The 13622-nt window shown below is 39.0% G+C and overlaps 9 protein-coding genes and 1 non-coding gene across 10 annotated transcripts; 5 read left to right on the forward strand and 5 right to left on the reverse strand.

Annotated features, from left to right (window-relative positions):
- Window positions 1-15: 15 nt before the first annotated feature.
- Window positions 16-825, forward strand: SHE2 (She2p; the record flags this gene model as incomplete). Its single annotated transcript, XM_002498802.1, has 1 exon — window positions 16-825. The coding sequence occupies one exon, from the start codon at window positions 16-18 to the stop codon at window positions 823-825; it is 810 nt and encodes a 269-aa protein (XP_002498847.1).
- A 140-nt stretch (window positions 826-965) lies between these two features.
- Window positions 966-2036, reverse strand: EUC1 (Euc1p; the record flags this gene model as incomplete). The annotated part of the gene is made up of 1 exon (XM_002498803.1): window positions 966-2036. The coding sequence occupies one exon, from the start codon at window positions 2034-2036 to the stop codon at window positions 966-968; it is 1071 nt and encodes a 356-aa protein (XP_002498848.1).
- Window positions 2037-2217: 181 nt separating this feature from the next.
- MED11 (Med11p) lies at window positions 2218-2565 on the reverse strand (the record flags this gene model as incomplete). Its single annotated transcript, XM_002498804.1, has 1 exon — window positions 2218-2565. One exon carries the CDS (start codon window positions 2563-2565, stop codon window positions 2218-2220), a length of 348 nt encoding a protein of 115 aa, XP_002498849.1.
- A 155-nt stretch (window positions 2566-2720) lies between these two features.
- On the forward strand, window positions 2721-3941 carry ZYRO0G20064g (bifunctional folylpolyglutamate synthase/dihydrofolate synthase; the record flags this gene model as incomplete). Its single annotated transcript, XM_002498805.1, has 1 exon — window positions 2721-3941. The coding sequence occupies one exon, from the start codon at window positions 2721-2723 to the stop codon at window positions 3939-3941; it is 1221 nt and encodes a 406-aa protein (XP_002498850.1).
- Window positions 3938-4777, reverse strand: ZYRO0G20086g (putative peptide hydrolase; the record flags this gene model as incomplete). The annotated part of the gene is made up of 1 exon (XM_002498806.1): window positions 3938-4777. The coding sequence occupies one exon, from the start codon at window positions 4775-4777 to the stop codon at window positions 3938-3940; it is 840 nt and encodes a 279-aa protein (XP_002498851.1).
- Window positions 4778-5010: 233 nt separating this feature from the next.
- On the forward strand, window positions 5011-6444 carry ZYRO0G20108g (uncharacterized protein; the record flags this gene model as incomplete). Its single annotated transcript, XM_002498807.1, has 1 exon — window positions 5011-6444. One exon carries the CDS (start codon window positions 5011-5013, stop codon window positions 6442-6444), a length of 1434 nt encoding a protein of 477 aa, XP_002498852.1.
- A 302-nt stretch (window positions 6445-6746) lies between these two features.
- On the forward strand, window positions 6747-9107 carry OCT1 (metalloendopeptidase; the record flags this gene model as incomplete). Its single annotated transcript, XM_002498808.1, has 1 exon — window positions 6747-9107. One exon carries the CDS (start codon window positions 6747-6749, stop codon window positions 9105-9107), a length of 2361 nt encoding a protein of 786 aa, XP_002498853.1.
- A 207-nt stretch (window positions 9108-9314) lies between these two features.
- ASC1 (40S ribosomal protein RACK1) lies at window positions 9315-10490 on the reverse strand (the record flags this gene model as incomplete). Its single annotated transcript, XM_002498809.1, has 2 exons — window positions 9315-9737; window positions 9954-10490. The coding sequence occupies 2 exons, from the start codon at window positions 10488-10490 to the stop codon at window positions 9315-9317; spliced, it is 960 nt and encodes a 319-aa protein (XP_002498854.1).
- Window positions 9803-9893, reverse strand: SNR24. Its single transcript, XR_002648437.1, has one exon. It is a non-coding gene; the product is annotated as a snR24 (small nucleolar RNA).
- Window positions 10491-11412: 922 nt separating the features above from the next.
- Window positions 11413-13593, forward strand: APL2 (Apl2p; the record flags this gene model as incomplete). Its single annotated transcript, XM_002498810.1, has 1 exon — window positions 11413-13593. One exon carries the CDS (start codon window positions 11413-11415, stop codon window positions 13591-13593), a length of 2181 nt encoding a protein of 726 aa, XP_002498855.1.
- Between the last annotated feature and the right edge of the window lie 29 nt (window positions 13594-13622).

Genomic DNA, 13622 nt, shown 5'->3' on the forward strand with positions numbered 1-13622 from the left:
AATTGTATTTTTACGATGAGATCGCGTCGAACATTGCAAAACAAGGTTTACAATGAACTTGATTCTACAAGATTCAGAAACCAATTGATCCCTGAAAGCTCTAGATCCACCATGTTAGAACTAACTCCTGAAGTATTAAGCATTTTGAAAGAGCACACTGAGGTTTTCTCGAAGTACCTATCGTGTTATATTCATGCATTGAACAAATTCATTGGATTCTTACGAAAGGCATCATCACTAAGATTTGAAAGAACTGTTTTAATCAAATACGTTAAGAAATTAAGATTTATCAATGATTCATTGATTGCTTACAACTTTGAGGCTGAATTCCCTGACCCTAATAATACACATTTAGATGAGGCTGTTAAGCCATTGGCATCGTTCCTTTTGAAAAGTATTGAACTATTAGATCTATTGAACTACTTCTTGACACAACCTTTACAAAAGGAAATAATCTCCAAGACTTTGAACAGTGATTTAAATTTGTCAGGAGAATGCATTGTTGCCATTGAAGATACTTACAATCATTTTGTCAAGTTTGCACAATGGATGATTGAATCATTACAGATCGAAAATACCTTCTTCCAAATTGAAGTCGTACAGTTCACAAGAAAATGTGCCATTGAAGATGGTGTTGATTTAGAAAACACTGATAACATCTTTTTACAACAAGTCGTGCCTGTAACGGATACGGAAGAATACGAAGTTATTGCAGAAGAATGGGCCCACATTTTAGCCGACAAGACCCTACAATTGGAAACCAAATTCAATGAAAATGTGATCAACTGGCAAAACAAATTTGACAAGAAGAAAGAAGACAAATAATACCAATAACACTTATAGAAAACAGAAAGTAGAAAAACATTTGTAGAATACATAGTCATGATAATATAATACCTGGCCACCACCCGCAAAACAAACCAAAAAAACAAACTAACAAAACCCACGGGTTGGTTGGTCGCAACTCAATTTTCTCCATCGGTGGAAGGCTTCGACAAGGAGACACTTTCCAGTACCTCTTCTTCACTTCCAGCTCTTTCCAAGCGAGCTTCCCTTTCTCTCATAAGATAAATTCTTCTTGGTTCACCTCTTATCTTTAAACTTAATGAATAATCTTCCAATTGATCCATTTTTTTTGAGAAATATGTGTAAAGCTGTGAGAGGGATAACCTGCAATGATGACCTTGGAAATTATTATTACCTAATCTAATATTCTCCACTACTTTGATTGCCATATTCCTATTAATTGACTCAGGTAACCCATAATGAGTTGGATTTTTCCTAACATCGTTAATTTTATTGATGATACACATCCTTTTAGCAAAAAGCGTTCTTTCTTTGGAACTACGTCTCCAAGTGGATCCATAACGTCTTTCCAAAGACATTAAAGATGGTCTACCAGGTAAACCTTCAAAATATTCACGGGCTACATCATGGACGCTTTGAATAGCTCTATTAATCTTATAACTTACAGTTCTTTGATACTCAGCCCCACGACTTGAATCGCTATCGTCACCGTCTTCATGGTCGTCTTCATGATGTAAAATCCCTGAATCCCTTACTGATTCCTCTGTCTTTACAGTTGAGTCTGTATTAAGGGCCGTATAATCAGCCTCATACTGTTGCCTACGTTCTTGCCTCTCCCTCCTTGAATTATTGGCCAACAATGTTGATGATGATACCCTGTCAACTTCTTCATTGGTAACGTTCTCATTAGAAGGATCCACAAATCGTACCCTTTCTCCAGACATTATCCCTACAATCTCTTTGAACACCTCTCTCATGGCACCAACTTCTTCAACGCATTTAGCAACATTTCGAAACCCAATTTCCATTCTCTTTTGGCCATCAAGATAATACTCCTCTTGCTCCTTCTCTAATTGGATCACTTTATTCTTTAACCACTCATTTTGTTCTTCCACTTTTGTCAACTGGTCCACCAAGAAGGACAAAAAAGGACCATCTGGTCTTTCGTTACTACCCACTGACCTTATCAGCTCTCCAGAGGGTGTTCCAGGCAACGATGTCGGGCTCATTTCCAACCCAATTAGCCTTTTTTCCCTGATTTCCAATATTACAATGACTATTATACTGCGTTAGTCACCATATCCAACAAGCAGTGCTTGAAAAGGCCATCACCATTCTGACATATTACACGTGACAAACAGAAAACAGTCAAATAGTCAGCTTTGGCCTTCCTAGAATGCTTTCCGGAGCCTAATTAGATGGAGGTTTATCAAGCAGTTGCTTTAGAAGCTCTGTCTGTTCTTTCAATTTGTCGTCGTCTTGACCGAGAGCTTTCTTATTCACATTGATAGGCAGCAACCTGGTACCAACGTTCTCATCCAGCAGTTTAATCTCTTGCTTCAATTGATTAGTGGAAGACTCTAAAGTAGTGTAGAATTCCCTCGTATGCTGCTCGAATTGCGGTTTCAAATCATGATTACCATGCTTAAGCTCTCCATAGGTGAAAACGACCTGAGATGCAGTCTGTAATAACGAACAAAGTTGTTCATCAATTTGTACCAGCGAGTCTAGTCGTTCTCGAACGTAAGGCGGTTGCATTGGCAGCTTCTAGACTTTCTTTTTGTGCGCTTTAGCTTTAGGATTAGGTTTAAGTTCAAGTGAAGTTTAGATTTCACAAGGTTGGCGATTTTGAAAAGTTATATCAACATATATATTCTACAAAAAACATGTTGAAATCTGCTTTTGATTAATCGATGGGAATCAATTTAGGACTCGTTAGAGTTGTTAAGCTACTGTCACACTTGGGTAATCCACATGAGAAGCTAAGAGTACTTCACGTTGCCGGTACTAATGGTAAAGGATCAGTATGCAGCTATATGGGTTCAGTTCTTGGATCGAAATTTAAAGTAGGACAATTTAACAGTCCTCATTTAATACACATCACAGACTCCATAACCGTTAATCGCCAGCCTATCCCGACAAATGTATACAGCCGTATTAGAAGTGAATTGGAATCGCTCAACGTCCAACTATCTTTACAATGTACAGAATTCGAAATACTAACTTGCACCGCATTCAAATATTTTTATGATTCTCGTGTCGATTGGTGTATATTGGAAGTTGGATTGGGTGGTCGTTTAGATGCGACTAACATAGTTCCTGGCCAGTTGAAATACGGTTGTGCAATTACAAAGATTGGATTAGACCACGAGTCTTTCCTGGGTACTACAGTAGCTGAAATTGCTGCTGAAAAGGCGGGAATCGTTGTTCCTGGTGTACAACAAGCAGTTGTGGATGGTACAAATGACGAAGCTGCGTTAAAAGCGGTTAAAGATCGTTGTGCCCAAACAGGTTGTAAATTAACTATCACGAACAGCGAGGAGGATTCGAAGCTCATCAAGACTGATTCCTGGGGAGTATTAGAACCTCGCATCCCACTTAATGGTGACTATCAAATCCATAACCTTAGAGTAGCTATGACGGTCCTCGACCAATTGCAACAGAGAGGTGAAATAAATCTGGACAAAAAGCTCGCTTTAGATGGACTTTCCAAAGTTCAATGGCCTGGAAGACTACACAAGATTGAAATTGGGGGTTCGAAAGTCTTGTTAGACGGTGCTCATAATGGCAGTGCAGCGTTGGAATTGGCAAAATTCTTAAGACTGGAATACGGTGATCAACCGTTAACGTTAGTGATTGCAGTGACAAACGGTAAGAAATTGGACACACTTTTGACACCGTTGGTTCGCCCTCAAGATCGTGTAATTGTCACCAAGTTCAGCAAAGTGGATGGAATGCCCTGGATCCAACCCATGGACGTCGAGCAATTGTCCCAGTACATTAAAAAAACCTGTCCGGACGTACAAGAAGTTCCAGATGTGGATCAAGTAATTAGAGGTCTCAAAAACGAAAAAAATCCAATTGTCATTTGCGGTTCCCTGTATCTATGTGGTGATATTCTACGCAACCGCTAGTGGTGTTGCTTTTTACGGGGTGAAAGCATTTGGACGATGTCCCTTTTACGTGGATTCGGCTTTTCCTCCTTCACTTGGATATCCTCTTTCTTTGGACTCTGCTTCTCTTCCTGAGTCTGTGAGTCCTCCTGCTTTACACCTTTATTCTGTTTAAAGATAGGCTTTGTTAAGTACCCTTCATTAATGGAAACTTTACCTACATCATTACTCACCTGATAGCATTCCATCGTTTCTTCATTGAATATCGTTGCCAACACTTTATCCAATTCCTCCTGACTCCATTTGTTCTGATCGCCTAACCAATTATTCCATGAATCAGTGCCTGGCTCCAATACAACAGGCATACGTTCATGTAACCACTTAAGTCCCTCTGGTGCATTGCCGGTAATAATAGTATAAGTGTAGAGATCATCCTTTTGCACATAGTCATACATTCCAGCCAAGAACATTAGTTTATTATCTTTCCTAGTCACATAGAAGGGCGTCTTACTCCTACCATTAGTCTTCCACTCATAGTACCCACTTATTGGTATTACACACCTCTTGTGGTTGCAACATTGGGACCACATCCTGCTACTTTGTAAACTTTCCTCCCTAGCGTTAAATGTCCTAAAAGACTTGAAATTAGCTACATCTTTGGTCCAATGTGGAACCAGCCCCCATTTCATATATTTTAAAACATCATCCTTTGGTCTGTAAACTGCCGACACATTTGTAGGGGCTACATTGTAGGATTTATCATAATGTTTCTCTGGTGCCTTAATGTTCATATTATAATGGGCAAACTGCTGTGGAAGCTCATCGCTGCTATATGCCATAGCATATCTCCCACACATCTTGACAAAATTAATATAGTTTTATTGCTAAGACCTTACACTATTGATCCAAACGGTTAATATCTTTTGAACAATTCTATTTCTGTTGTCCTTGCTTATAACATCCCTTTTTCAAGTCATCATCATCGACCTCTTGAAGCAGTTGACAAACTTCAACCACACTTAAGCTTACTGAAACACACAAACCAGTTGAATTATAAAAGAATTCAAAACTAAAAGGGCTATCATTCGAGATGTTTAGAAACACTTTGAGACTGGCTACAAGGTTCAGTCTTCGAATACCTCAACGGTCCTTCCACAAGAGTAGTAACTTAGCTAATAGTCTAAAATCTACCATTGAGAAACAACATGAACTGCATCAAAAGCGGATGAGGAATCTGAAAATTGAAAGATGGGTATTTTCAATTGCAGGTATTTCCGCCCTTGGATACGGTTTATGGTACTTCTACTGGCCCCATCATACTTTCCCCGTATCTGTCGCCAAGATATTACGTAAAGGTCTATGGGCAGAATCTAATAAAGAAAGTTTCAACTACCAAAAGGCAGTTGCGTTTTACATCGATGCCCTTGAAGAATGTGATAAAATACATATGAATCCAGTCTCTGATGAATATACAGGTATTGAACTTAAAGTGGCAGAAATGTATGAAAAATTGAACATGTTTGAAGAAGCTAATGGTATTTATTTAGAATTACTCTATCGATTCTACGATGCATTGAACTCTCCAGGAAAAGTCCCCGTGGAGCAGAGACCTGATATGATTAGGAGAGATCTTAGGGTTTTGATTAAATCTCTGGAGCTTAATAAGGATCTCGCCATTGGTAAAAGGAATCTACTAGCACACCTGCTATTAGCACAAGAGGAAATTTTAAGTCGTTCCCCAGAATTGAAAGAATTCTTCGAAAGAAGAAAGGAAAAAGCAAAGAATATTTTCCAAGGAAAGGCCATAAGCTCTACAGATTTCAAAACTTTTGTTGATGAAGAAAATATAAAGATTAACGATGAAGGTTACATGATTTTGGATCTACAGAAAAACAGCAGTGCATGGGAACCATTTAAGGAAGAATTCTTTACAGCAAGAGACCTTTACACGGCGTACTGTCTTTCCGCTAAAGATATTACAGCAGCATTAAGTTGTAAAATGACCACAGTCGAATGGATGGTAATGGCCGACATGCCACCAGGCCAGATCTTATTGTCTCAAGCCAATTTGGGGTCCTTGTTGTATTTACAAGGTGAAAAATTCGAAGCTGAAATATACCAATTGGAACAACGTTGTGGGGAAGATCCCTCTTTGAAGAATGAGGATGTCATGATTATATCTCTAAGGCACCTGCATAGAAACAGGGATACCTGCCTCGACATGTCCAATCAGTGCTATAACAGTGTAGTACAGTTTGCCAAGAGAAACAGCAAGCTAAGATTTAATGTGAGGGATCAATTAGATCCATCGGTTGCGCAGGCAATTGCACTTTCAACTTATGGGATGGGTGTATTGAACCTGCACCAGGGAGTATTAGTAAAGGCAGAAAAATTACTAAAGGATTCTATTACACTTGCCAGAGAGACAGATTTTACAGAACTCCTCAAAGAAGCTGAAAATGAGTTACAGAAGACTTCTGTATTGAAGACCAAAAAGCAGTCTGAGCAACCACAACCCAATTGAATTAGACTAAGCACACAACTGTATATAAAAAAATAGAACTGAATCATAAAGCTTGATCATCTCATTATTCTAAATTGTATATATCCGTATCTCATCCAGTCTGTTTATTATCTACTATCGTTGTTACCATTAGCTACTATTTTCAAGTTTCGAGACTCAATCGGATCTTAGTAAAATGTGACTCTTAACTCCAATGAACACCTTACGAAGGGATTCAAAACTATTAAAGAAGCCACTGATAGCTGTTATCGACTGTATATGTTGAAGTGAGTGTGGACAAGATAACTAGAATAAATTATTCAATGTTCAAGACTGGTATTTTAAAACGTAACTTAGTTGCAAACTCAAAGAGGGTGCGACTAGTTACCACTAGACATTTGGCGACACAAGTGAATAAACTCTCGAATAGTAATGGACAAGTGGAATCCTTGAGAAGAACTTTTGATGATGCAGATTACTGGAATGAAGCCAATAAACAAAACTATGCTTTGGCAAGCCTCAAGGGGAAATTTCTATCAAATATAGGAAATATAGGATCGAGTGGTACACAACACTTAGAAACTGGCCTGTTTAGAAATCCATATCTAACATCCCCTGACGGTCTACGAAAATTCAGTCGACAATCCTTAAATCAAGCATATGAACTTTTAGAAGATATGAAGAATGACGAAACTCCACAAGGTTTACAAAATTATATTTTAAGACTGGATCAATTGAGTGATACTCTTTGTAGGGTTATTGATCTGTGCGAGTTTATTAGATCATCTCACCCTGATTCTCATTTTGTAGATGCTGCTCAAGATTGTCATGAAGAAATGTTCGAGTTTATGAATGTTCTTAACACGGACGTGAACCTCTGTAATAAATTAAGAACAGTTTTAAACACTCCAGAAGTTGTTTGTAAACTATCATCTGAAGAGGTTAAAGTGGGTAAGATTCTTTTAGAAGATTTCGAAAAATCTGGTATTTATATGAATCCTGAAATTAGGGAACAATTTATTGCATTATCGCAGGAGATCAGTATTGTGGGCCAAGATTTTATCAATAACACGGATTTTGTTCGTACCAACTATATCACAGTCGATTGTGAAACGATCCATAATAGTGGTATAAATCAACTGATCCTAAGTCAATTGTCTAAGGATATCAAAGGTAAACATTATAAAATACCCACACATGGATATATTGCCTATTCAGTATTGAGAGCATGTCCTGATGAAATAGTAAGGAAAAAGTTATGGACAGCCATGCATAGTTGCCCTGATAAGCAAATTGTAAGACTAGATCAATTAGTCAGGTTGAGAGCTGTGCTGGCATTTTTAATGGGGAAGAAGAGTTATGCGGAATATCAATTGGAAGGTAAGATGGCAAAGTCCCCTGAAGAAGTCACAGATTTTATTGACTCATTGATCAAAGTGACCCAACCAAAGGCGAAACAGGAATTAGGATTCATTTCAGATTTAAAACGTAAACATATGGATTTGCCGCCCTCGGAGACTTCTAATTTGGACACCCTGGATATCGTGCGACCATGGGATCGTGATTTTTACCACACCATTTATTCGATACAGCAACGTCGTCAATCCCCCATAGATGATCAACAGATATCTATGTATTTCACCTTAGGCAACGTCATGCAAGGTTTGTCAGATCTTTTCCACCAAATATATGGCATTAGATTAGAACCAGTAATAGCACAAAAGGGCGAAACATGGTCACCCGAAGTGAGAAGACTTAACGTAGTTTCAGATGAAGAAGGTGTAATTGGCGTAGTTTATTGCGATTTATTTGAAAGAGATGGTAAAACATCAAATCCATCCCATTTCACCGTTTGTTGTTCAAGGCAAATTTATCCCAAGGAAAATGATTTATCCACGATTCAAATTGGTACCAATAAGGACGGAACCAAGTTTCAATTGCCCATCATTTCGCTGGTTTGCAATTTTGCTAGCTCAGTAGTATCTTTCGGTCAATCACTTTGTCTTTTACATATTAGTGAAATTGAAACTCTCTTTCATGAAATGGGACATGCAATGCACTCTATGCTTGGTAGAACTCGTTTGCAGAATTTGAGCGGCACCCGTTGTGCTACTGATTTCGTAGAATTACCGAGTATTCTGATGGAGCATTTTGCTAGAGACACCAGGGTTCTAAGACAAATTGGAAAACATTGCAATACTGGCGAACCTGTTCCAGAATCACTATTGACCAATTATTTGCAAGATTTACAATACATGCAATACTGTGAAACTTTCTCTCAAGCCAAGATGGCCATGTTAGATCAAAGATTACATGGTAAAGAAATTATAACTGGAATGGATACATTAGATGTTGTGGCACTTTATCAAAATTTGGAAAGGGAATTGAGAGTATTAGTGGATGACCAAAGCACTTGGTGTGGTAGATTTGGTCACCTTTTCGGTTACGGTGCTACTTATTACAGTTATCTCTTTGATAGAGCTATCGCTTCCAAAGTTTGGGAGTCACTTTTCCAAGAAGATCCCTTTAGTAGGGCTGGTGGTCAAAGATTCAAGGAATATGTCTTAAAATGGGGTGGTGCTAAGGATCCATGGCAATGTATCGCTGACGTCCTTGACCAACCTGAATTATCTCAAGGTGGTACCGATGCCATGCAATTTATTGGTCGTTCTGAGGAACTGTAAATAAAGAAAGATCAAACACATGCATCGTCATATAAATATCACAACACCTCTGGATTAAATAAATTTTATTAACGCAAGACCAAGAAAAGCTGGGCAAAAGTATATCATATGTGTCTCTTTAAAAACAGGATTTTAACATACTTATACAAAAACCATTAAAATGGTAGATTAAAAACAGGGGAAACAGCTAACTAAACTATATTAAGCTTAGTGAGCGGTCATAACTTGCCAAACTCTGATGACGTTGTCGGTGTAACCAGCAAATAGAGTTTGACCATCAGCGGACCAAGCCAAGGAAACGGCGTGTGGTTCGGAAGCCTTGGTGTAACCAGCGAATTCTGGTTTCAATTCATCAACCAAGTATTTTGGATCTAGACAGAAGATCTTGATACCGGAAGAAGTAGCAGCAGACAACCAGTATCTGTTTGGAGAGAAGGCCAAAGCGAAAACTTCGTCTTGAGCAGACAAAGTGTACATTGGGACCTTGTCAGCCAAGTTCCACAACATGATTTCACCGTCCTTACCAGCGGAAGCAACTAGAGAACCATCTGGAGAAGCAGTGATGGTGTTAACGTAGTTGTTGTGACCGATGAAGTCAGCTTCAATTTGGAATTGGTTAACGTTCCAAGCCTGTGAAAACAAAAGTTAGTAAATCTGTTAATATCATATAACAATCAATTCCTTTTTCGTATAATCATCATCAGAGATCTTGGTGATTTTAGTATGTCTCATCCAGGGAGTAAAACCCTGTCCGAAGTAGCAAATATAATCTAACATCATTTGATGTTATACTTGAAGGAATTGAAAGTTAGAATTCAATGTAAGAAAAATCGTTTTTAAACATACCTTAACCATCTTGTCCATACCAGCAGAGATAACGGTGACGGTGTCATCGTTAGCATCTTCAGTTGGAGCGATTCTCACTTGAGAAACCCAGTCGTTGTGACCCAACATGGTAGCCAAACATTGACCTCTGATAGTCCAGACCTTAACGGTTCTGTCACGAGAACCAGAGATGATCATGGAAGCCTTTCTGTCAATGGCAACAGACATAACATCAGACTTGTGACCGACGAATCTTTGGTAAGTTTGACCAGTGGCGACATCCCATAGTCTCAAAGTCTTATCCCAAGAGGCGGACAAAGCGTAAGCACCGTCAGCGGTCAAGGAACAGTCTTGAACAATGTGGTTGTGACCTTGGAAAGATCTAACTGGGACACCGTATTGCTTGTCATCACCAGTCAATTTCCAGGAGATCAAAGTTTTATCACGGGAAGCGGACAACAACAAGTTTGGTTGACCAGCGGAAGTGGCCAATGAAGTGACCCAACCGTTGTGACCTTCCAAAGTACCTCTAAGGACCAAAAATTCAGCAGAAGACATTATGAGAGCTTGGGATTCGTCTGAATTGGATATCTAACTGACAAGAAACACCAGAAGAAGCGAATCTAGAATAGGATTTAAAGAAGGTACTCAGGATTAATTGAAGTGAAAAAAAAAATCAGATATTGAGATGAGGGTCGAGAAAGAGTTGCGTCCCTCCGATTGAAAATTTCAAGAACTGTTCTCAGAGTTTCTTCGAGGGTGTCCGGGTTGTTGTAATTTATGCGCGAAGAATCCAGCACGATGCGCTGTGACTGTAAAAAGCCGAACATCTCCCCATTTACATCCGGACATTATTGACAATTTTTTTTTTCAAATGAAAAAGTTTGAGTAACGCGAAACACGCAAAAGACGAAAACAAACGCGTAAACTTTAACGCGTGTGTAGGCGTGTCCGATGCTAACAGGGATATGTCCGAGATCCCGTGATATTCACATGATATATATTAGAAGGTCGTTTGAAGGTAATTAAAGAATTTGCAGGGTGCCAGACAAGATCAGTCTAAATCTCGCGATACTGGGATGGTAAAGCACGGTTCATTTGTAATCCGCCAAGGCACGTGATCATGAGAAAGAAAGTTAGCCGCTCACTTTTCAACTAATAACTGAAATTCGTAGGAATTAGTCCCTAGGCTCATCAAAATGCTTGGATACTTTAATGCTTAAGTGCTCTTATACTTAAGCAACTCAATTAAACTGCCCTTTGTATCCACGCTCGTCGACAATGACATATGTTATTTTGAAGCCTATGTCAACATGCAAGGAATCAATCATCAAACCCGTTTAAGGCGTATTCCGTCTTCAAACGATCCAAGACTGTCTAATCCATCCAATCCAAAGCTTGGTGGGAAAACTCTCATTACTTTAACTCTCATTTCTATTGTTTCTCTTATCAGTCCCACATCTCCTTCCAATTGCATACCATGCCTCCTCTGGATAAACGTATAAAGAAGTTTCTTAAGAACTCAATTAGAGTGGCCCCCAAAATATCAAATAAGGGCGAATTGGCGGAACTAAGGTCTGGTCTTGTCAGTCAATATCCTCAAACTAGAAAAGATGCCATCAAGAAAACTATTCAACAAATGACTTTGGGTAAAGATGTTTCCTCTTTGTTCCCCGATGTACTAAAGAACATAGCTACCAATGATGTTGAACAAAAGAAATTAGTCTACCTATATGTGATGAATTATGCAGAAACTCATCCCGAACTATGTATCTTGGCAGTTAACACTTTTGTTACAGATGCACAGGATCCAAATCCGTTGATCAGATGTATGTCAATCAGAACCATGTCGATGATCCGTGTGGACAAAATTTTGGAATATGTTGAAATACCGCTACGTAGAACCTTGCAAGATGATAATCCGTATGTGAGGAAAACTGCTGTAATCTGTGTGGCAAAATTATTTCAATTGAACAAAGAATTATGCATAGAGTTAGGTGTTTTAGAAGATTTGGTCTGTGCACTTGACGATAACAATCCAATGGTGGTAGCAAATGCAACTGCCTCCTTATCCGAAATTAATGCAATGGATCCAACGGTAGTGTCATTATTAGATTTGATCCAATCACATGTATCTCAGTTCTTGTTGGCATTGAACGAATGTACAGAATGGGCAAGAATTACAATCCTGGGGGCCTTAGCGGAATATACGGCTAGAGATTGCGTGGAGGCTCAAGAGATTATCGATAGAGTTACCGCGCATCTACAGCATGTGAATCCGGCTGTGGTTCTATCGAGCGTAAAAGTCATTATTAAAAACCTGGTTCAAATAGAACCTGAGTCCAAGAGAATTGTTATGACTAAATTATCATCAGCACTAGTATCGATCATGTCAACGCCGCCTGAAATGCAATATGTGGCTTTAAGAAATATTCGCATAATACTGGAGAAATACCCAACTTTGTTGACTAAAGAGGCAAGGATCTTTTACGTTAAATTTAATGATCCTTTATATGTGAAATTGGAAAAAATCGATATCCTAGTTAGATTAGTGGACCCAACCAATCTAAAACAATGTTCGGTATTAATGAGGGAATTGAAAGAATACGCCATGGAGTTCGAACCTGAATTTGTATCAAGGGCCATCCAGGGGTTGGCCCAATTGGCCATTAAATGTGGTGATGTGAAATTTGTTTCTAAAACTTTTGAAATACTATTAGACTTGTTAGAATCTCAAGAGGCATTAAAGAACGATTGCTGTATCGCCGTTTGTGATCTACTGAGACATGCAGTGGGTAACGAAAAATTGGCAACGGATGCTTGCCAACTGTTGAGTACATGGCCTGTCAACGAAACTTTACTGTTATCCGATTCTGCTAAGTGTAATTACGTTTGGCTGATGGGTCAGTATCCAAATAAATTTGATGAATTACAAGATAAATTATTGTGTTTCATCGAAAATTTTGTGGAAGAAGAGCCGTTGACACAGACATCCATCTTGGTTACGGTGGTTAGGTTACATTCCAAGCTACCGGGTTCCGTCTTACAAAATGTACTAGAATTGGCTACAAATCAAATTCAGGAATTAGATGTTAGGGATATGGCTATAATATATTGGAGATGTCTCTCGATGCCCAATTCAGACCAACTCATAGCCGAATTATGCTCATCAGTATCACCGCAAATTGAAAACACCCTGCATACTTTCACATCTGACGTATTGGAGAAATTACTCACAGAGATTTCCAGTGTAAGCTCCATCTATTTCAAACCCCAATTCGATGGTCCTCGCGGTGCTGTACGTCATCATAATGTAGTAAGAGGTAGACACATCGACGAATTAAAGGATTTGGCGAAGAACGAATTGGCAAGAAAGGCAAATGATGATGTACTATTAGATTTCGATGACGATGAAGAAGATTTAGTGTCCCCACGTTCCTCTATGGCTGGCGGTAGAGCCCAATCCCACATGGACGATCTAGATACTTTATTCGATTTTGGTACCTCTTCATCATCTCAAAATAACGGCAACGACAACATAGACAAGGGAGTAGCGGACTTGAACCTAGGACAAGCAGAGCAACAACAAAACCAACAACAACAAACTCAGACACAGAGCAAAATTAATTCCAACACGCAAGATCTCTTAGACCTTTTCTAAGAAAGCTCATCTAATAGACCTCGGTTCTT

This window comes from Zygosaccharomyces rouxii (assembly GCF_000026365.1).
Source record: "Zygosaccharomyces rouxii strain CBS732 chromosome G complete sequence".
In the NCBI taxonomy this organism is placed as follows: Eukaryota; Fungi; Ascomycota; class Saccharomycetes; order Saccharomycetales; family Saccharomycetaceae; genus Zygosaccharomyces; species Zygosaccharomyces rouxii.